This window comes from Miniopterus schreibersii (genome assembly GCF_964146895.1).
Source record: "Miniopterus schreibersii genome assembly, chromosome: 17".
In the NCBI taxonomy this organism is placed as follows: Eukaryota; Metazoa; Chordata; class Mammalia; order Chiroptera; family Miniopteridae; genus Miniopterus; species Miniopterus schreibersii.
Window position 1 is genome coordinate 15220838 of NC_138117.1, and position 23765 is coordinate 15244602.

At 44.9% G+C, this 23765-nt stretch overlaps 1 protein-coding gene across 1 annotated transcript; it reads left to right on the top strand.

The window, feature by feature from the left end:
- Positions 1 to 567: 567 nt before the first annotated feature.
- Positions 568 to 23081, top strand: MAL2 (mal, T cell differentiation protein 2). The gene is made up of 4 exons (XM_081116610.1): positions 568 to 747; positions 13586 to 13756; positions 17877 to 18032; positions 20790 to 23081. Exons 1-4 carry the CDS (start codon positions 616 to 618, stop codon positions 20859 to 20861), a joined length of 531 nt encoding a protein of 176 aa, XP_080972736.1. The 5' UTR covers positions 568 to 615; the 3' UTR covers positions 20862 to 23081.
- The last annotated feature ends 684 nt before the right edge of the window (positions 23082 to 23765 follow it).

Consider the following 23765-nt stretch of genomic DNA (forward strand, 5'->3'; position numbering starts at 1 on the left):
AACGTGGGCATCTGTCCCAGGCAGACACCTCACGCCCATTCCACAGACGAGCACCCCGCACCCGGCGCGCGAGGCCGCAGGGGGCCGCGGGGCACCGTGCCCGGGGTGCCTCGCAGGAGCGGCGCTGAGCTAACCATGTCCGAAACGTCCCGCTTCAAAAGAGCCCGCGCGGAGCGGCGCCTTCCCGTTTGGGGCGTGAGCGGTGACCTTGACTTCACCTTCCCAGCGCAGCTCTGAGGCCCGCTGCAGTTAAACCGGGGAAAGCGCGTAGGGGAGCTGGGCGCGCTGGGGGTCGGGTGGCGGGAGGCAGGTGGAAACCAGGCAGAGGGCCCAGGGACCGGGCGCCGAGCTCCAGGGGCGCGGGGCGCCGGCCGGCGGCGGGGACCCGAGAGCGCGGCCGAGGGGACCGCGCCCGGCGGCGGCCGCACCTGCGCACGGGGCGCGCGGGGCGCGGGGCGGGGGCGCGCTCACCTGGGCCCACGTGACGGGGCGGGGCCAGCCGGGGAGCGCGGCCACGCCCCTCCCCGCGCGGCGCCCTGACCACGCGGCCGGGCGGCGGCGGGAGCGGGGCAGCGGAGGCGGGCGGCGGCGGAGAGGCAGCAGCGGCAGCGCAGCATGTCGGCCGGCGGGGCGCCCGTCGCGCCGCCCCCGAACCCCGCCGTGTCCTTCCCGGCGCCGCGGGTCACCCTGCCCGCCGGCCCCGACATCCTGCGGACCTACTCGGGCGCCTTCGTCTGCCTGGAGATTGTAAGTGGGGCCGCCTGCGGGGCGGGACCGGCCCCCGCGCCGCCTCCGCCCCCCGCGCGCCCCGGCCCCTTCCCGGGAACGGGCCCTTCCCCCGCGCGGCCCGCGGCCCCCTCGGTGCCCGGCGCTGCCGCCCGGGCCTCTGGCCTGGCACCTGTTAACGCTGGCACCTGCGCGCCCGCTGGCGACAGAAATGGCCCCGAGGGAGCGGGCGGCGGCGCGGGGGCACCGAGGCTTGGGGACGCTGAGCGCGGAGGGGTGTGGGCCGGAGGGCGCGTCAGAGGCCCCCGGCGGCCGCGCTGGGCTGCGGCCGGAGCGGGCGCTCGGCCCGGCCTGTTGCTCACCTGCCATTTTGTTGGGTGGTGCAAAGGTGCGGCGGACGCCCGGTGGCCGGGAGGCCGCCACGCTGCGGGGAGCGGGGCCGGGGCGGCGGAGACCGGGGCAGCCGCCTGCCGGCCCGCCCGCCGTGCGGGGCGCCCCGGGCCGTGGGCAGGGCAGCAGGCCCGGGAGGCGGGCGGGGAGCGGGTGCGGGAGGCGGGCGGAGAGCGGGTGCGGTGCGCGCGGCGCCCCCCGCGGTTCCCACCCGGGGGCCCCCCCCGCCGCCCGGTCACCTGCGCAGCGCGGCCGCCGCGCGCTCCGTCGGGCCCAGGGGGCGCGCGGGCACCTGGCCTGTCGCGGAGCCTCCCTGGGCTGGAGACCCCTGAACTTTTTTTTTTTTAAAGGAACTTGAGGGAGTTGGGAGCTTCTGGAGCTCGTTGCGGACGGGGGAGAATTCGCAAACACACATTGGGCAACCGAGGTTTCATCATGCCCTGGGAACTACAAACAGAGGGAAATGCCAGCGCCCCTCCTGCGCGCTGCTGCTGTTTGCTCGGTTTGGGATTTTCATCTCTCCCCTCACCCCCCGCTCTGGAGTTTGCGTAACCTGGATTCGGGGCGCTGCGCCCCCGGGGCCGGACGCCTTGTGAGCCCCGGTTCTCTGCCCTGCTCTGCTCAGGTGGCTCAGCGCAGCCGAGCTCAGGTTTTTGAATCTGAAGGAGGAGGTAGGCGAGTTCCAGGCTCTGACATCAGTCGTGGGGACCGTGACTGCGAGGCCGGGGGAGGCTGGTGTGAGCCCGAGCCCGGTTCAGAGGCATCTGAATGCTTCGGATGAGGCCCCCGCATCCGTGGAGAGGCGCGGGGCGCGCGGGGCGCGGGGCCAGCCGCGTGCTGTGCGCAAGGAGGGAGACGCCTGGAGGACAGTTAAGATCTGGGGAGAGGGCTGGCTTAGGTTCTGGGCTGCTTCGGTTCCGTGTTCCCCAAACTCCAGTTGTCTGCGTACCTCCTTTTAGAAGTGTTTGCCCTGTTCACGTGCCGCTGGTCCTGCCCTATGATTTACAGGATGTTCACTTAGACTCGCTTTCTGAACGTCAGTGCCTACCTTAGTCTCACCCTGAGCGAAAATATACGAAAGTTCTCAAATTTGATGTGCTGGTTAGGTTTTTCTAATATTTGTTCAAGTATATACTTATGTATTTACACGTATGTGTATACCTGTAATATATAAGGCTATGTAAAGAAACATGCATATATGGAATTATATATGTGTATCTGTGCAAAGAAGGCTTGTCCATGTGCCATCCAATCAGATCCCAGCTGAAGAATCACCTGTGGACACGTGACCCTTTCAGGAGCACCGCCTAATTCTGAGAGGAGAGAGAAAAAGAGTGGAGAGGGAGTTCATCTATTTCCTCTCCCCTACCCCCACATCCCTTTATCATCTAGCCCAGTGGTTAGTTCTCAACTCTTGCTGTACTTAATTACTTGGGCAGCTTTTAAAATACTGTTGCCAGCCCAGACTAATTAAATCAGAATCTCTGGGGGAGCACCCTGAGTCCTCTAGGTTGTTTTTTTTGGGGTTTTTTTTTAAGCTCCCAGAGGTTCTAATGTGCAGTCATAGCTGGGAACCACTGAGGGAGGCCTTTATCGGGGCTCTGTGGACAAGACAGCTCTCTCTTGCAGATGTGAGTTTCTCTCTCTCTGCTAGAATTTCTACCACTCTTCATCCTAGGAGGGACCCCAGGCTCACAGAAGTATTCAGTTCGTTCCTCTCACGTGTTCATTTCTTCTAGCTTCTTACCCCCGAAACACATCTAGGGCCCCTGTCTAGCTGCAACAGAATTCCTTTTAAAAGCCATTTCAGTTTACTGTCACTATGGCCAAACATCTCGACAGGTTTAAATCGAAGGCCTCCGTTACCTATTTTACTTGAATATCAACCTTTCTCCTCCCGACCCTGTGCCCTCCAAAAGTAAAAGGACCATAATAGTCCAATGAAACCAGTGACGTTAGAGAAACAAGAGACCACACTGGAGCCAAACCATGGCTCCTGGACTCTCATCCATCTGCGCCACTTGGAGATACTGGGTTATAGGCTTTCAGAGAGCAGGGGTAGAGGCTGCCTTGGTACCCCTCTATCCAGAGGGCCCACGCTGATCAGGGTCACAGGTAGACGCTAAATAAACATGTTTGAAGCACCTTTGGTCCCTGCTTTCTTAATTTCCCTCTACTTTTCTGATTCCTTTCGAGTGTTTCATCTCTCATGGTTCCCTGTCACAAAGTCCTCATCCTGTAAATTAAATGTGAGATTTGCCAGGAGCAGTTCTAAGCTCTAGGTAATCTCCTCTCTGGGGACCGATTATGTTAGCCCCTTTCCGTGTTTCTAGATGTCTCCACATTTCTTCTTAATGTTAACCTTTCCAAATTCATTTATGTGCATAATTTCTCCATTTATGTCCTATTGCTCTCTGAAACGTCACAGGTGAAAACAGCATATGAAAAGGATGGCCTTGGATGTCAGCGGTTTACTAAGCTAATGAAGCCATGATCTTAAAGTTCAGCTCTCACACTAACCAGTAACTCTGTTCGAAGAATTCATTCCCAGTCTCCCCTCCCTTACCCCATTCATAATCTCTCAAGTGGAAGCCATCTGTTAGGAGATATTTCAACAGATACAAAGAATGCCTGCCTGCCCTGGCCTGTGTGACTCAGTTGGGTGTTGTCCCATGCACTGAAAGGTCACCGGTTCGATTCCTGGTCAGGGCACATGCCCGGGTTGTAGGCTCGATCCCCCGTAGGGGGCGTGCAGGAGGCAGCTAATGGATGTTTCCCTCTTGCATTAATGTTTCTTTCTCTCCCTTTCTCTCTCTCTAAAAATCAATTTAAAATTTTTTTAAAAAAAATAGTGCTGCCTAACAGCACAAGTAAAGCAATTTATAGTACTAGCTTCATAGCCGGAGGATATTGCAACCTCACACACATGAAGTGGTTTTCTGAAGTAGGTGTGTGTTCCACACCCAGATACCTAAGTTGTCAGCCCCCCATTTTCGTACTCAGCAGTGTTGACCAATGCATGCTTGCCATAAAGAGTTTCATACTACGTTGGTCTTACAAAGTGAAGCCTTTTAGTTTAGAATGGAAAACACCACCTTCAGAAGTTACCATTTTTAAATCAAAGAGTTTATCTCGTATAATGCCCAAGAAAGGTCAGACGTAACCGTGTTAAACATGAAAAAGAGCAAAGGTTATTATTGAATTCGGCGTGTTTCACAGTTTCAGTGTTTAGGAAACCATCTACATTCCCTGAGATATTCATTAACATTTCTCTTTATAGGGGATCTTTTAGGACTCTATTTATGCGCTTCTCACTGTAGTGGTTTGGATGCCACGATAATTTGTATTTATTCAACAAATAATTAAAGATCTGGTATGCACCAGGCCTTATTTTATGCCCTGGGAATAGGATGATTAACATAGCTCCTGCCCATGAAAGAAATTCCTGTACAGTGAAGTGTAAAGTCAAGAAAGAATGGCAGTGCCGTGTTTGAAGTGATAAAAGTGAGTTATGAAAAGCACAGCTGGAAAACAGGGTAGAGAACATCTGGCCACTGGGGGCGCCAGCCCAGGCAGCTTCCACGGAACGGTGACATTTCAGTTTAGCCTTAAATGAGGTGTAGACCTTTGATAGAAAGAGCGGGAAAGAATTCCAGGGAGAAAGAAGGGCATGTGCAGACCACAGAGGTAAGAAAGGCCATGATGGCATGAGGGTGCTGGCAATGGTTGGGGTTTTCTGTTTGTTTTTATGTGGCTTGTGGGAAGGTGGCAGAAATAGAAGGGAAAAGAGCAGATGCGGTTCCCATTGTCGGTTTGCTGAGAAATGATAGGCCAAGGCATAGAATGGATTCTGTCTGTGATGGGGAGCTGCTGCCGGACAGGGATGAACTTGACCAAACCTGTGTTTTAGAAATCTCTGGCGAAGTTTGGTAATAAAACAGATGGAAGGCCGTGAGATTAGTCACGGGGTTTATTGCAGTGGTTTGGATGAGGGACGGTGAGACCCTGAAGCGCAGGACGAAGGAAAGAGGAAGGCGAGAGAGAGATTTGAGGCGTAGGAGGCCTAGCAGGTATGTGAAGCTTGACGTGTCCGGAAATGATACTACACCAAACTGAAATAGAAGCTGTAACTTATGCCCGAAAAGCAGATGTTAATGAAAAGATGGGGAGGGAGGGGCTGTGGAACAGGCACGTGCTGTCATGCAGATAAATCTACCAGAGGGATTTCAGGTTCTCTTCAACCCAAAGCTTTGACTTTAGTTGGACTAACATAAGTGGATAGATCCACAGAGTTTCCCTTTCTTGCCCCAAAATAGATTTTTGGTTGCAAAGGGAAGTTGTGTGTTTGCAGTGGTAAAGGGGCTAGCCATGGGCATTTTCCCTCTCTAAAAGGGATTTAATGGTATAGGTAAGATTTTTCCTTTGCCTCTGAGCTTCAAATCTTCATCCCTGTGAAGAGTCTTTAAAACTTCATAAGAGAAAATAGACCAATGGCCCTGCCAGTGGTGACTTTCAGCAGTCATTGGTTCTGACTGGCAGCCCCGTAAGGAATATGAAGAACTGAAGTATGGAAAACTTTAAACCAAGTTGCTGAAAACATTGACCTTGAGCTCCCAAGTAAAAGGTCAAGGAGAGGAGATTTGTTCTGCGGAGCTCTATAGAAATGTTGTACCTGGTAGTAGGAGCTTGGTAGTGGACGTGGCTTATCTGCATTGATATGGATGAATAGAAAAGACTGGAATGACGAAGCACAAGAACCAGGCTGGCGCACCCAGTCTCGTACACCTGCAGCACTTAACAAACCCTCTTTGATTGTTCTGTAGGACAAACTGAGCAGGGTGTGGAAATAGTCTGGAGAAACTGGCCGGAGCAGAGAAGGGCAGCCCTCTTCAGTCCTGTCCAGCTCTTAAAATGTCATGATTCTTCTTGAGGAATTTGCCATTTGACCTGATTTCCTGTGTCCTATTCTATATTAAAGGGCCGCCGTATATGGCATTCTTCACTTTCGTATAATAGTTTTCAGAAAGGGGGGAGATAAAAGGGCAGAAAAGAGGCCCGATGTGCACAGTTCTTGCTGATGGCAGGGCCCTGGCGTGCATTTTTAACCCAGGGGATACTAGTTACCTAAAAACACACAGAGGATTTTAAAAATCAAGGGAAATTATTGCCTGGCTGAGTGGCTCAGCCTTTGAGCATCCACCCATGAACCAGGAGATCTCAGTTCGACTCCCGTTCAGGGCACATGCCCGGGTTGCGGGCTTGATCCTCAGTAGGGGGCGTGCAGGAGGCAGCTGATCGATGACTCTCTCTCATCATTGATGTTTCTATCTCTTTCCGTCTCCCTTCCTCTCTCCGAAATCAATAAAGATATATTTTTTAAAAAATAAATAAATAAATAAAAATCAAGGGAAATTATAAATCAGAAGAAATAGGAGCCGGAACATGTTTCTCCCCTGTAATATGTGCTTTCCATTACAAGGTAGCATCAGCTATTTGAGAAACCAGAGGGAAGTTTGGGTCACCTGGGGAGAAAGATAGTATAATACTTTATAGCATCCTCAAACATATTTCGAAAGCTTTCAAATGTAGTACTGAAAAGCAAAACTTCTTTTGCATTAGGATATTTTATACCTCAACCTCTTCTATATATGTCATTTCTCATTGCTTCCCAAAATGTATATTGTTTTTGTTTCCCTGATTAAAAAACAAAAAAACCCTGCCTGCCAACTTGTACCTCTAATTCAGAGCTGTACCAGGGCTAGTCCAGGACCCGTTTGGATGAAAGTCAGCAGACGGGTGGGAGGACAGGTGGGGATTGATGGAGGAGAGCAGTAGGGGGAGGGGAGGGAGTGACAAGTAAACACTACCCTGGTCAAAAGTTCCAGTGGCAATTGCAGCTGACTAGGTAAACTGAACAAATTTGGGGCCTGAAGAAGATTCACAATGAGAATGAGGTGTTATGAGCTAGACTAGCCAAAGGTGCCAACTTCTCCATAACTTTCCACTCTAGTCTTCTGAGATCTTGTACCAGGTGGTGAGCATTGCCAATGATAACTTAAAAATTGAGGAGCACATGTTCCTGCTTCACTAGATTCATGCCTATTTTCTAACACCTGCCGTGTACCAGGAGGTGAACCAGGACTCGGACAGCAGTGTGTTCCTAGCATCCCCACCTGCACTTCTGGAGCATTTTCTTCCGGAACCACTCCTTACACACACTGGTTGGTTTCCGTCCATTTCAAGTTGAGTGCAGAGGAGCATCTTCTGTAGAAAGCACTGTCCTGGGCTCTGAGCATTCAGAGATGCTTAAGACAAGGTCTCCCACTCTGGCTGCACAATCCAGTGGGTGGAACACACGTGTACCCAGGATTTCAAACCAGTTGTTGTAACCATGGAGGCGCCACAGCATCAGTAACCATGGCAACGCCAAGGGATGGCACCCAGCCAGGGAAACCTTTCTGGAAAACATTGTATCTTTCTAGAATACATGGAGTTTGGTTATCCAGCAAAAATGTTGATGGCAGCATGACCAGTGTAATGGAGTCTGTGTGCAAGGGATCAGAAACAGGCCAGAGTGAAAAAAAACCCAAAAAGCAAATGGTGGTAGGAAAAGGAGCATTGCAGGGGACCAGATGAGCTTGGAGAGGCGGGCAGCAGCAGTGTCTAGTTCTGTTACCACTTGACTGCGGTCACATTGTGGATGAGTTTACTTTCATGCGCTACCTTGTAAACACTTCTGTTGGTTATTGTATCTTTTGACTAAAATATTTTCCCGGTTTAAAAATATGTATATTTTGGAATACAAGTTGCATATTAAATGGAATTCATTGTAGGTCCTCTCTTCACTAAGGGATCAATTGTCGAACATATTAACCAGTTCCTTAATCATGTTTCATTTATAGGTACCCAGTAAATAAGCATCCACTAAAATCGGAGGGCTTAGCAAGTTGATAAGGTATTCTGAACTTTTTGGGGGGAGGGGACACAGATCCCTTTGTGATGCTGATAAAAGTTGTGAACAGTGTCCTTTGAAAAATGACTGCACTTATCTACCCAATTTGATATCCTTTCCAGGAATCACCCTCCTCCCCACTCCCACCGAACCAATCTGTGGCAAAAGAATAGAAGCCCTGCTCTAGAATGAACACTAAACTTTGGGGGAGGTAGAGGAGCATAATATTACGATCATAAGCTCTGGGAGCCAATCGCCAGGTTCAAATCCCAGGGCTGACATTTGTTAACTGTGTAACTTAGGGCAAGTTATAAATGGCTCTCTACCTCAATTAACTTATCTGTAAAATGGGACTGGGAGTTATCTGTCAGCATTTGTGGGGATGAGATTGATACAAATAAAGCACAACATTGCTTGGAACATAAGGGCTGGATAAATGCTAGCTAATGTTTATCTTCGTTAGCTTCACCCTCTCACTCCGACTGACTCCATAAGCCAGGCTGCGAGATTGTATCTTTTTCCTCTGAGGCTTGCTGGCGTGTTGATCGTCACTGCTATAAAGTGATGAAATACCCACCATGTAAGCAGTAGGAGAATTGGAAAGAGACGCTTCTGTGTTATATACAGAATGTTCTAAATAAAGAAGTATTTCTCCTCAGGGGCAGCTGAACAGTCCTTCATACCTCCACCTTCACTTACCGTCCCCTGTTCTCATTCCAAACACTGACTGGAAGTAGGTCAGAGTCGGAATCGGCCTGTTTACGTAACGATTAATACGAGTATACCAAGACGAAGGTGTCAGATTGGTTTGAAAATTATTAGCTGAGATGTCGGAGGGCATGTGTAAAAAAGCAGGCCGTTAGGAAATAAGTGACATTTGAAAAGAAAAAGGGTATTTGCAAAGAGAATCCTTTGGGGACATAAGAAGGCCATCCAAGTGGGAGACAAGTTGAGAAGCCTGTAGTCCTCGCAGCCAGAATCACAGGAGCTGCTGTTTGCTCAATGCCCTGGGTTTCCCCTGGGCTCGTGCGTTTTTACCAGCCCATGGTTTTTAGTGAGAGCGTGTGTTAACTCCAACTCTGAGGGTTCGGGTCAGTGCGATGTACAGACGAGAACTTCCACGGTTTGCTTGTGGGAAGGCCTCAGCCAAGTCTCACCCTTCTGGCCCGGGGGCGCCAAACTAAAGGGAGAAGCCACAAAGGAGAGCGTTGTTTTAGGGATGTAGCAATTTAATATCTGCTCCCAGAATATATTTGAGCACTTGAGGTGTGCCCAGGTACTTTAGAGCAGAGCTTGGAAGGTCAGGGGTGACAGCCACCGGGGAGGCTGAGAGCCACTTCCAGGAAACATTTGCCTTTGCATGTCCTGCAGGTCGCGCCGTCTTTCAGGTAGAGCTTGAGGTGCAGAGTCTAGCGCCCCCACTTCGTTCCTGAGAGAAATTTCAGAAGGTGATGCGTTGGACATGAGACGGCGGATGCTCACTTGCTGTGGTGTCTTTCGCGCTGTAAATCAAGTCATTATGCAGTACACTAAACTTACAGCAAGCGAGCGCTGCACGTCAGTTATATCGCAATAAAACTGGAAAAAACAAGTTCTGAGAAATGTGATACATTGGGTGGATTTATACATAACCAGACTTTTTTGGACACCAAAGAGCAGTGGGAGGCAGTGATAGAGAAGAAGTGGGAACGTGGTCCGAATCCGGGATGAGAGCAGCGTGGGCGAGCATGGCCTTCCACCCTGCGCAGTGTGTTCCCTGCAGTCGCCGTGACGCCTGATCAGCTGGTCTCCCTCGGAGTTTAACCATGTTTGTGCTCTGCTGTTCATCTCTGAAAACAAGGCTCCCTCCAGAGTCACGTCTACTTAACAGGGTACTGACAGCGACAGTGTGTTTGGTAAATAGTCTTGAGCTTAGCAGTGCCCAGAATTAGATGAAGAGAATATGCCGACATTGGTAATGCTATTAAAAGGATTTTTAAAGTGGGAGCCAGGTTGGGAAACTCGGGAGAAAAGGTAGCTTTTGGCAAAAGGAAATCATGAGGTAGGGGAGAGAGAATTGTGTCAAGGCCCTGGTGACGACGGCAGTGTGACCGCGAGGCAGGCGATCTCCAGAGCAGGCTCCGTTGTGTTCTCTGGCCCGTCCGCCACCTTCCAGAGCTGCTGTGGGGAGCAGGACTGAAATCCGGATTCCCCAGGGTCTCCGATCTAGGGATGCAGTGTGTTTGTTCATACGCCTTCCTTCCTGCTTACCCCATCAACACACGCACCGCAGATGGGGAGGTAAATCTGTTCTTTTCACGGAAGCACTGAGTTTCCTCTCCAAGCCTTTGAGGTGTTGGAAGGGCTGTAATTTTGAGTATGACAAGAACAGTTCGTGTACAGTGCGTCACATTAGCCTCACCTGCTTCGAACCCTGCCTCCCGCCTGCCTCCCCAGGCTCCTCGCAGCGTAGTCTCCCTCTCCCAGCCTCCGGAGCACACTGTGTGGAGCTCTTTTTTTAGCTCTCTCCACAATCTGCTCCTGAATCAGGTTTACTGGTGTCTAATTCTCCCTTGTTTGGAGCTCCCGCAGACAGAGCCTTGCCTTTTTTTTTTTTTTTTTTTTGGCCTTTTTTGGAGTGTCCTCCTGTAGTGCCTGGCAGTAGATTTGAGGCTGGCCCGTGTGAGGTCCTGTCCAGGTTTATGAAATATTATATTTCATTCCAAGAGATCATCTACCCTCTCCTTCAGAGGTGTCAGTTTATCAGTTTCTATATCCTATAATTACGCCTATCTGAGTTCTATTTGAGCCTGCCTGCCCCTAATAAACAATGGCCCATTGTTCTTTATTGCCCTTGATGCTCATACCTTCTCAATAAATAACTCTTGAATTAATAGATAGTTAATAATGTCTATTTCTTAAACAGTGTTTAAAGTAACATAGGTTATTTGTAGTGCAAGAGGAAGAAAAGGCTGAGGGAAAACACAACAAAAGGTTTGGAGATCTTATCACCATCAAATATTTATTAAACAGTGTGCAAGAGTAGAAAATATTTTACTGGGATCACTGTGTCTTTTATAGCTACTAAAAGGTTGTGGTTTAATTTTTTAATATGCATTCATATTCATGACTAAGATTTATTTCATAAAGCTTTCTGGGTTGATTGTTAATGTTTGACTTGGAATTAGACTTGAGATAAACCACCACAATTAGAAATGTATTAGGTTGGTGCTTTAGTTATCATAGCTCAAGTGATCATTTATTATGCTTTTTAAAATGTTTTTCAGAGTAGTAATGAATTATATAACTGGGCCTTTTTTTTTTTTTTTTTAGAAAGTTGAATTAAAACGTGTTTTTAACTTGTTATCTAGATACAGATGATGATTGGTTTTTAATAGCTAGAGCTCCAGCTGTCCTTGTATGGGCGCTAGGTGTTTATTTGTTCACTAAGCAAATATGTGAGAGCCTTGTAGCTGCCAGATACGCACGCTTCTGTGATATCATCTGAGGCTGTGGGAGGAGACAGGTGGGGGGTGGGGTTGATCCCCACTTTCCTGTGGGTGTCTTTAGGGCAGGTACATAGCCTAGGTTTTTGTGTTTCCAAATGTAGCATAGTGCCTGACTGACAGTTTGGAAAGGATTATCAGGCAAACTAATAAATGGCTTCGGATGCAGACACACCAGGCAGCATGCTGCCAAGCAGGCCTGATACTGCGGTTGGACTGAAAGCCAGGGACATTCAGTTACAGTGTCTCTCATCAGTGTACCATTGCCACAGGAAGGAGCATGCCTGGAGCACGGGTTCCTAAGCATGCGGTGGGGCTCAGGAACGCCTTTTTGGATCATGTGCTGTCAGAGATGAGGTGTGAATGGGAGCTTCTCAGATACACATGGGGGAGGGAATGACATTCTTGGCTGGTATATGTCGGGCCACTCAGACATGAAAGAGCTTTGTCTTTGGACTGTGGATTTTTTTTTTTCCCTATAGTGTAAAATGTGAGAGGCTTAGTGGTAAGAGACAGGGATACAAAAGTCAGGCTAGATCGTAAAGGGCCCGGCGCGCCGTGCAAAGCATGTGTAGCTTTAGTGGCTTCAGTGGTCGTATGGAGGAGACCTGACGTTAGAGTCATGAAACTTACTGTCTTTACCCCCTGGCCATTTCTCCCCTTGTGTGTTCTCTCACTCGCTCCTAGTTGCCCCAGTCATTAATCTGGGTATTTTCCTTGTCTGATCTTTCGCTGTCATGCTCCACATCTGATCAGTCACCAACAACCATCCTGTCTACTTTTAAAATTTTTGTTTAACCTGTTCATGTCTCTCTGTGCTCGGTGCCTTGAGTCTAGTTTATACTCTGTTTGAACAGTCTCCTATGTGGTCCCCAGCTCCATCCTTTCCTCTCCAGTCTCTGTCCCACTCTGGCCAGAGAGAAACTTCTAAAGGCAAATCTGGCCCTGCTAGTTCCTGCTCCAGATGATCTGTGGCCTCCCGTTGCCCTTGGGTGAGGTTCACTCCTTGGCCTGACCTCCAGGACCTTCAGCTCAGTCTCCAGCTCTCACCAGGTCATCTCAAGACTCACCTCCTACCCTGGAACAGCCTCCCCTCACCCTCCTACTCCCCCCAGCCCCATCCTCTGGGTCGTTGCTTCCAGAGAGTATTTTCTGACTTTCCAAATCTGGATTTAGAGCCCTCATTGTGTGGACCTGCAGCAATCAGGTTTTGCCCAGTGATAACATGTATGAAGCAGCATTTTAATCACTTGCTTAATTGTCACTTTGCTATAAGAGACTGAATTCTGATGGTAGAGATCAAGTGTAGCTTGCTTACTACTTTATTCCTAGAACCCAGCACAGTGCCTGACAGGCACCAGGTGTGCATTGAATTAGACCTATGAATATCTGAAGTACCTATTTCCATGCCTAGCACATAGGAGAGTGTCAATAGGTGATGGCAGATTTTATTGGTTACTATCATGTTCGACAGCTGAGACTTTATTCTATATATAGGCAATAATTTCACACGTACAACTAGGTCCTGGTGAGGACTGAAACATGGCCATTAGAGGTGACGAGCTAGAAAGTCACGGCTGATCTTTGCTGATAAACTGAGGCATGGTGAGAGCAGAGCCACCGTCCAGCGGCTTGAAGAGTAACACCAAGAAGAGCTGGAGAACAAACAAAGGCGAATTTGTAAAAATGGGTGACTGAAAAGGAAAATACTTAGCGAGGGCGGTATTAGAGAGGTAGCGAGGTCAACGGAAATATTTTTAGGTGATGAAAGAATCCTGGGCCTGGTCACGGGCTGAGCACCAGAGGCAGCGGGAAGGCAGGTGCAGACACAGGCGTGGAGTCGGGTCGGGCTCGCGAGGGAAAGCGCTGGGGTGGCACGTGAGGGAAGAAGGCATCTCACATGATAAAGAGAAGAGAATGGGGGTGCAGGAATGGGGGGCACCTGGGGAGAAGCAGACGTGATGGTAAGAGTGATACACACACGTTCAATTCTGTTGCCCAAACTTACCGCCCTTTTTCTTTTCACCCTTAGCTGTTTGGGGGACTCGTCTGGATTTTGGTCGCCTCCTCCAACGTTCCTCTACCTCTGCTCCAAGGATGGGTCATGTTCGTGTCCGTGACGGCTTTTACCCTTTCCCTCCTCTTCCTGGGGGTGTTCCTCTCTGGCATGGTGACTCAGATTGACGCCAACTGGAACTTCCTGGTAAGGGATTTTTAAGTCTTTTTCAGGAAAATGTGGGAAACTTAAAACTATCTCATTCCGTCCCGAAATGCCTGATCTCTGTTCTACGTTGCTTCTCGCAGGGGTGGGGAACCTTTTTTCTGCCAAGGGCTGTTTGGATATTTATAACGTCATTCATGGGCCATACAAAATTATCAACTTAAAAGATAGCTATGAAAAAAGCTCCTAGATTTATCAAATTTCGAGTCCCACCTGCGGTTGCCTTGGCAGGGCCAGACCTATATGTCCCATGGGCCGTACATTCCCCACCCCTGTGTCGGGGAGAGAAGGTCACACCGCAGCATCCGGCTTCGCTGCCCTGCTGAACAGCAAGAACCCAGTTTGTGAGATTCCTGTGTTGATAGAACTGAGCAATCTTTGTGTTACTCCTTTATGAGTTAGATGACCTTTGCTCAAAGACTGTTTTTAGTTCATACAACAAATAAATTGGATCATAGTTATTGAACTATTGGACAGGTGCCTTTGATAGATCCTGTGACATATATCTTGAAACTTTCCATTGATTTCCGTTTCTGATATTAAATACATATATTCTTTTCAGAAAACAGGTAGCTAAGTATTTTATTCTCCAAGTATTTAGAAAAGAAAGAGGGATGTTTTCTATTTACAGGCATAGCTGGGAGACACTGCAGGTTTGGTTCCAGGCCACCGCCATAAAGTGACTATCACAGGAAAGCGAGTCACACAAATCTTTTGGTTTCCCGGGGCATATAAAAGTTATGTTTACACTATACTATAGTCTGTTTAGTGTGCAGTAGCATTATATCTAAAAAAGAACGTACATACTTTAATTAAAAAATACTTTAATTGGCCTAATTTCAATATTATTGTGTCTCATGGAAAAGGGAGGCCAGAGGATGGAGAGAGCAGGGAAGAGCCAGAGCAAAGCACACATTTATTAAGTCTGCCATCTTCTACGGGTGCAGTTTACAGCACCCCGAAACGATTACAATAGTAACATCAAAAATCACCGACCTTGCCCTGGCCGGTGTTGCTCAGTTGAGCGTTGTCCCACGCACCGAAAGGTTGCCGGGTCGATTCCCAGTCAGGGCACATGCCCAGATTGTGGGCTTGATCCCCGGCAGGGGGCGTGCAGGTGGCAGCCAATCCATGTTTTTCTCTCTATATAATGAATATAATAATAATGAAAAAGTTTGAAATATTGTGAAAATTACCAAAATGTGACAGAGATACAAGGGGAGCAAATGCTGTTAGGAAAGTAGTGCCAAAATACTCACTCAGCTCAGGGTTGCCACAATCTCCAGTTTGTAAAAAGCGCAATATCTGAGAAGCTCAATCAAGCAAAAGCACAATAAAATGAAATAGTGCCTGCATTTTCAGTTCCTGCCCTAAAAGGTCAAGAACTGGTAAGTTTTAAGAAATGAACTTGCAACCAGCACGATTCTTAGAATTATGACACCATTAAATTGGATCAACTATGCCCCTTTTTTATGTAACATGCTTGTGGTTATGAATTCTCTGGGCCTATCTCAAAATGGCCTAGTAGAGCACAATTTCCAGTTCATGGTGGACAGCGCTCTAACCAAGTTCGTGACGAGCCCCCCTTTGGTTTCCATCACACATCAGTGTTTAGAAGCATAAGTCAGGCCTTTAGTCAGGCGTTGTATGTGTCCCTTTCAAGTATAATCGCATTTTACTCAGCAGCTTTAGGACAGCTGTTAGAGGAAAATTATTTGTTCTTGTCTTACTTGTAGAGCATGAGGAGGGCTGTCTTCCCAAATGTTATCAACTGTCAGGGGTTGGTGTAAAGCTCAGGGGGAAGTGGTGCAGTGGTCACAGTCACACACAGGCTTCCAGGTTAGGTCTGGTTTGCTTGGTAAGTGTGTAACCTCAGGGAAAATAGTGACCCTCTGTGAATTTTGGTTTCTTCTTCTGTAAAGTGGTGATAATCATACCTGCCTTACAGATGCTGTTAAGGACTAACGGAATTAATGTATTATACAGTGCACCACTTTGTGTCTGGCCCACAGGAAGGGATCAGTAATCATTGCCATTCCTTAGACGCGCAGAGGCTTGCAGTGGGAGTCTTTGAGAGTTCTTAGGTTGCTGGTACAGTGTGCTCTTACCTTTTGCTTTGATTTCTCATTAGTGATGAGAAAATATTTCCAGTAATTGGTCAAGTGATGGAGATCAAAGGCCCCTATTTAAGTTACAGTAGATGCTTAATCTCTTTCTAAACTCCTGGCTTTCCCATAATATGTATGAATGGATCAGTCAGTCCTAATATTGGTAAGCACCACCAGGCTATTTAGGATCGGGCTCAAAGATGGTATTTGACCAGTGTGGACCAGTAGAGCCCTACAGGATGCTTCAGTACCAGCTAATACACAGTCATTGCCTCAACCTACTGCCTTTCCCAATGGTGGTGGCTTTCATCACCCTGGCCTGTCCTCTGGGACCTTCCTGGACCTGCTACTAGCCCAGCAACGAGAGGGTTAATTATTGGAGAAGTAGTGAGTCTCCAGGATCCTGCAGGGTCCAGCTTTCTTTCTAACTGGCTAAAGCACATTCCTCATCAATGTTTAAATATTTTTCCAGTAACATCCTTTTTATATTGAGTCTTATTATTGGTGTTGAATACAGTCAATCATATCCTTTTTAATTTATGAGGTTTCCTAAGAAATTAGAAAGATCTACCAGTCTGTTCTGTAAGTCACCTGCAAAGTTTATCCTGTTTTTTGTTTTTGGGTTTTTGTTTTTTTAGCTGGATTAGTCCATACCTAAATCCTTGCCATGTTTAGAAATGGCTCTTTTTTCCCCTCCTCTTTTGAGATTTTCAACATACTCTGCATTTTTGACCACCTGGTCACTTTTGATAGGTTTTGTAATATATTATGTACACTCTTAGCCAGGGAAATTGTTGAGCCATGCATATCATAGCGTTGCCACCAGATGGTAACAATTTTGAATTGCTACCTTCTGGAACTGTTAGACATTAATTGCTGAAAAAAATAATTGTTTCCCCCTGTGATAACGGTTTAATGTTGTCTATATACCATTCATGAAAGAAACAAGAGTGCATTTTGATTAAGAATTAACTTTCTAGAAGTATGTGTTGTGGATATTAACTAAAATATTTATAGCTTCTAGCTTTTATTGATCTTGAGATAAAATTAACATGGTTGGTAGATGTCTTTAGTATTTTTCCCCAAGATTTCTCATGTTGGTAGAAATGACGAAATAAAAATATAATATGTACTAAGTAAATAAAAAGTGGACTCTGGAACCAGACAAACCTATGTAGGCTTCAGTTTTCCCTCCCAAAGTTCATCTTTGTGTGGCTTTGAGACAGTCACTTAACTAAAAAAAAAAAGAAGAAGAAATTTCTTATTTGTAAACTGGGGATAATAAATAGAGGTAGTAAGGATGAATGACAGTGAATGTAAAGTACCTTGTGTTGGGAACTCGTAACAAAAATACAAAGCAATGTGTTGATACATTAATTCAGGTAAAATGATGTGAATTTTAATAGAGTTATGCTTTACATTAATGCCACCAGTAACCTAACAACAGTTGAGTTTTGTATGAAAGTTTCTTATACTTTTTGTAGAAGTATATGACTTTATTACTTGTTTTTTAAGAATGTTGGGAGATATGTTATTGAATTCTGTGATTTCACAGGTGTTCTGTATCTAACTGTATAATACATCACAGTAATATAGCTATTGTATAACTACTATAATAACAAGATGTAACTTAAATGCTATTCTACTTAAATTTTAAGGGCAGCATATGTTATTCCTTTTTATGTTATGTTCATTAATATTGATCTCTGGGGCACTTTAATATAAATGAAAATTATATGCTTTATTATAAAACTCAGTAGGTTAGAAGGTTTGCCACTTACAAGGTGCCAATTACATTGGGCCAGTTTAATTTTCATTTGGATTCTAATAGCTTGGCATTGCTAAAGCAGCCAAAAGAAATGGCTGATGTAGTTCAAGATTGATTAAATGCTCTTATCTTCCTGAACCTAAACTTCATCATTTGAAATAAGGAACAGAAAAAATATATATTATTATTTTTAATTGTAGACGTCTCTTTTTTCCCCTCCTTTCAGGATTTTGCTTACCACTTTACAGTGTTCGTCTTCTACTTTGGAGCCTTTTTACTGGAAGCAGCAGCCACCTCCCTGCACGATCTGCATTGCAATACAACCATGGTCGTGCAGCCGCTCTTGAATAATAACCAGTATAACATAAACGTAGCAGCTACAGTAAGTGTTTGAAGACTACACCTTACCCGCACTTTCCTTCTACTGTCAAGGTCTCCAAGTAACTCCTCAGGCAACAATAGTTTTCTTTAATAATATCCGTTAGCATTAAACATATACTAGCCATTTATCTGTACAATAACCTTATGAGCAAAGTGCTGTTGTTACCCCTAGTGTTGTGGATGGTGAAACTGAAGCACAAAGAGGTTGACAGTCATGTAAGATTATAGTGGTCAGTGGCAGTGGTAGGCCTTACACAACAAAGTCTACTTTGTAGAAAGAATTAATTGTGCCTTTTACTTCTTGTAACTTCAGACATGGTAAGGGAGATACGTTCTTCAGTGTCCAGTACCTATTTTTAATTCATTTGAATGCAGTGAATATTCACTGAGAGCCTACCATGAGGCAGGCCATTTGCTGGGTGTTGGGGACAGGGGTGCATTAGGCACAGTTCCTGTCACTGAGGAGAGTCCAGGTGAGTGGGGAGGTAAACATAGTAGCCATTACAATAGGCAGTATAGAGATAAAATGCCTTCCATGGGGACATTTTTTGAATTTTTTTATCCTTAATTCATATATTTAAGTGCGTTTATCATTTTATATTGACATAGATAATTTGAATAAATGATACAGTATTTCTGTTTTTATAGATAATTTTAAGGTGTCAGACATCTAAATTATTCCCTGAAATCTCTTGATAATTAATATGACTATATTGCAAATGGTTGATTGTAATATTTTTATACAGATAACATATAAACTGTCCAAGACTTCCCATATAGCCATTAAAATATGTCTGGAGCAATGCTGTCCCATAGAACTTTCTCAAATGATGGAAATGTTTTATATATACACTGTCTACTATGGTTCCTACTCGTTAATTAATTCATTTATTTTAATTAATTTAAGTTTAAATAGCTACATGTGGCTAGTAGCTGCTATATCGGGCAGCACAGGTCAAGAGTCTGGATTTTGAAGGGTAGAGGATCAGTGATTCCAAGGCCTGCTGTCCTAAGTTTCCCACATTTCTGTTAGGATTGTCAGAATTTGTTCAAGGTCTACAATGACCTAGACTGAAGGTGGGATTGCAACAGAAAGAGGCATGGTTCTAGCTTTGAAAGGCTTACAGATCAGTGATTTTTATACTTTCTTTTATAAGAAATTTAACTGTTTTACTTAATGAAATCTTACATAAAGCCCAATAAGAGTGGAAGGTAAAAGCATACATGCCCTAGTTGAAGTGGGGGAAGGGGGTCTTGAAAGATGCCCATCCTTCCTTCTCGTAAAGCCGCCTCTGTGCACTTCATCATCTCTGAGATGCTTTCATAGGATACTTGTGATCCAAAGATCACAGTTAGGAAACCACTGGCTTAACAGTTTTACAAAGAGAAGTTCAAGGGCTTAGAATTGACAGCATATTTTTCCCCTACCAAGTGTTCTTCCTACTAGTCATCTATTCCCAATAGATTTTCCTTCGCTGCTCCCTTCCCCTTCTTTTCAGTGGTGCAGGCTAGATTCTCATTCTCTCTTGGATCTATGAAGTAGCCCCACATTGATTTATTTGTAGTTGCCCTAAGATCCCCCTTTCATAAGAATCCTAAGTGCTCAAGTACTTGATGACAGGCGGTGGGTATCACTAACTGTTCACTAACATTCCTTTGCCCTAAGAGCTCAGTGTCCAGTGTTCTTCAGTGCGAGTCTGTTCTGTGACTGAGTTCCTGTTACCCTTCCCTTTCTCTCTCTTCCTAAGTGAAGCTGCCTTAGCAGACCTCTAAGTGCTTGAAGTGCCACCTTGAGTCCCATTTCATCCACACACTCCAGTGTACTCTGAGTTTCAATAATACTTAAATGCATGAGCCGCTCATTTGTGACATTTCTTTTTGTTTCAATATACCTGAGAGAGAGAGAAATTCCTGCTCGCTAATAACAGATATCAGAAGTGGTCATCCTCATTCAGCCGTGTCTAGTTTAGAGATGTACCAGGGAGACAACCAGCAGACGGGTGGGGAGGACAGGAGAATGGTAATCACACTGTGAAAGTGTTCTGTAGGTTAATCTGGTACCCCTTCTCCGAGCTGTAGTTTCCTGGTAAAAGATCCCTGCCCTAAATAATTCTTTATTGTATTTACTTGCTTTGTCTTATAGTTTTCTATAGATCATAAACCCCCCAAATGGTCAGGACAGTATCTATTCTTTGTATGTACCAAACGTACTGATGTACACATAGTTGGTGCTAAAGAAATCCTTGTCGAATATTAAGGACAGTGAATCAGAGCTCAGAGCAGACTTGAGGACTATGTCCCATGCCAGTGTGAGGATTTATTCCTATGGGTTATCTTGGGTCACAGAAATGATCAGCTCCATCCTCAGGTCCTGATGGTTGCACTTCCCTTGGCTGTGAGATCACTGTATGAGTAGATACTCATAATGAATTTTTGAATACCATGTGGTGTGTCACAAACACTTAACAAGTGATTCCATTATGTGAACAAATGTTCAACCTAACGCCGTCTACAAATGAGAAAATTATTAGAGACTAGAATCTTTAAAAGGTCAGTGGTGTGAGGAGATAAAACAGCAGTACGAATTACCAAAAAAAAAAAAAAAAAGATGAATATAAACGGTTTTCATAAGTGTGGAAGTATTTTTAGGTAAGTTGATTAGGGTACGTTGGTTAGTCTTCAGATGATTGTAAGAACAAGTGTTTTCTTCAAGTCAATGTTATCAATCTGATGAGAATTTTTGTTTCTTTTTTCTTAGATTTTTGCCTTTGTGACGACAGCTTGTTATGGTTGCAGTTTGGGTCTGGCTTTACGAAGGTGGCGACCGTAACACTCCTTAGAAACTGACTGTCTGTGTGTTAGTTTTATTTGTCTACTTCCTGTGTCTGATCAATTTGGGTACCATTTTGTCCAGATATAGCAAGAGTCTGAAGTTTAGTATATGGAGAGATTCTAAATACAGTTTTGGTTTATTTCAAGGATAGAATTTTAATTTCATTATGATATTAAACATCAAAATGGCCTTTAATTTTACATCAGTCTCTTTTTTTCTTTTTATTTTCTTCTTTAAAGAAAAATTTCTTTTATATCCATAAAATATATAGATATTGTTTATGAAGAAAAGGTCTCTCTTTTGTTTAGTTGCTAAGTCATGTGAACCTTAATTTTAATAGGTAACTAAAACTCCCTAAAAAATAACATTTCTAATAGGCTTCCCACTGAACTCTATCTTTTAGTATAAAACAGAAATGGGCACCCTTTTTCTTTCATGGCCCAAATGGTAAATATTTTAGGCTTTGTGGCCCATATAGTCTCTGTCACAACTACTCACCTCTGTTGTTGCTACATGAAAGCAGCCATAAACAATATGTAAATGAATGAGTGTAGATGTGTTCCATTAAAACTTTATTTACAAAAGTAGGCAGTAGGCTGGAGTAGGCCTGTGGACTGCAAGCTATAGCTCTCCGATGCCTGGTGTGAAACCTTAGTTATGTGTTCTGTGTTTTATTGAACTGATCCCGAAAGGTATAAAGCTACTTAGACAAACCACATAATATTTAGTCTCCTTATGCAATAATCACACTGCCTTTGTGTTAATAGATACCCTTGAAGGGGCGAATAGTTTCTCAAGCTAATTCAAGCAGAGTCTTGAGTGTAGGAAAAAATGATTTATGAAGTGAACCCTAGTTGCTTAATCCAACTTAGGGTCTCCTAATACCTGAGCAAAACTCTTATCTGGCATCCTTAAAATGAGATCTCCAGAGACCATTAACCACGACTGGGATTGGTACCCAGCTGCTTGTGTCTAACTTTGGATTTATTTATGCTTCAGAAGTACAGTTGTTTGCCCTGTGCATAAATATATGAATATCTGTGTGTGGATATGTGAGGCTTTACCAAATCAAGCTCTCCAAAGAGTTAACTTTTTACTTCTAATTATTTGACATTACTTTCTAAGTTGAATCTGAACAGATTATTAAATATAACTAGAAGTTGTGGATTCTCACATGTGTTGATAATAGCCCTGAGATCTATGTTTCTGCATTGGTGACAGATGCACAGAATCCATTTTAAAACAACAACACCCATCACAAAAACTGTGTCTGGTTGAATAGCACAGGACAGTGTTGTAACCTCCTGTAGAGACCCTGCTTGTGGAAAGGTGCCAGTGGCTTGAGTGGGAGAAGTTAGGCCCCAGCTCCCCCCACACTGTTCAAACAAGATACTCACCTCTTGCCCAGAGAGAGCTACTTCTGGGAAAAGAGGACTCTGTGATTGTTCTGCACTTTCAACCCTTTGCTTTTTGTGGCTGTATCACCCCCTAACAGTGCCATGGACAAGCCGGGCTATTAGATTCCATGGAGCATGGAACAACCCTGAATGAGGAGCATGATCAGTGCTCAAGGGTCAAATGCTGTTTGTGTCATAATCCCCTAGAAGGAAGAATCTTATTAGCCTGTTTGTGATGTCATTATAAAGATAAAAGACATGTTTCAATATGTGGCAAGAGGATATCAGTCATAGGACTTTATGCTCATGCCGATCTTTTCTGTCATATTGACTTCCTTGGTTTTCTAGCGCCATACCCCCCACTTACATCTGTATTATGAACTGTATATTACTAAGTCATTAATGTGCCATAAGGATATATAGCCCATTTTGGTAGGAATTGTCTAGTCTACTATGTTTAGTCGTGAGATTTATTTTGTTTCCAGAATATGAGCGATCCGTGCTTGCTGGCATTAACTTAAATGATTTCACAAAACTGCTTGATGGCACTTTGTAAATGGATTGCTTCTCGGTCATGAAGAACCAAGCCTAAAACTCGTCTAACTGTGAAGACTTCAGTTTGCAGATTAATCATGTTCTAGATTTGTGAGTTGAGTGGCAAAGCACTTGAACAAAAATTATGGCATTTGACAATTTCTTTCTAGATCTTAGCTGTAAAAATGGGAAAGTGTTGGTTGGTTTTGAAATCTGGTAACTCCATGATGAAAAGAAATTTATTTTATAAGTGTTATGATGCTAATAAAGTATTCATTTGATAATCTTTTTTGGTCATCTATTTTTTTATTCAACTCACTTTGAAATTCAGTTAAAGGTTTGATGTAAACTTGACAGATTTGGAACTTCTAGTCTCATAATAGATAAAAGAGTTCTGCTTTAAACATTTCAATGTAAAAGATAGTCTCTCAGGAAATGTCAGTAAATCTTTTTTCTTTAATAAAGGTCAAAGAGGTGAGTCATTGGAAGTAATATTACAAAGGAAGTTTCAATTGTACTGTACTTTATTTAAAAAGTGTTTATGTAATGCTTAATATATGCCTGGCAGTCTTCTCAGCAATCTTTTTCAACAATTAGCTCATTGAACCCCCATCATAGCAATTCTATGGGGTAGATACCGTCATCTATATCTCATTTTAAAGATGGCAGAAGTAAAACACAGACCTTAAACACCCAGGGTCATGTCCCTAGCAAGTGGGAAAGCTGGACTTTAAACCCCAGCATTCTAGCTCTGAAGTCCAGGCTTAATGACTAGGTAGCCCTCAGTTTTCCCAGATTTTACATATTTCATACATCGAAAAAGATGACCCTTCTTTCCTCCCAAAGAAGTTTTTAGCAGGATGTTAACAGTCATTTATGGTAGATGTCATCGTTTAGGCCTTTGTGTGTGTTTGTATGTGTGGTAACCAAGGACTCTCCTCCTTCCACTGTGTTCCTTGGCAGTTCAGCT

Bases quoted from the DNA above. Each gene is read 5' to 3' on its own strand.
- MAL2 (XM_081116610.1), top strand. From the start codon at position 616: ATGTCGGCCGGCGGGGCGCCCGTCGCGCCGCCCCCGAACCCCGCCGTG. The intron at 748-13,585 runs GTAAGTGGGGCC...TTTCACCCTTAG, and splicing joins CCTTCGTCTGCCTGGAGATT to CTGTTTGGGGGACTCGTCTG. The intron at 18,033-20,789 runs GTAAGTGTTTGA...CTTTTTTCTTAG, and splicing joins ACATAAACGTAGCAGCTACA to ATTTTTGCCTTTGTGACGAC.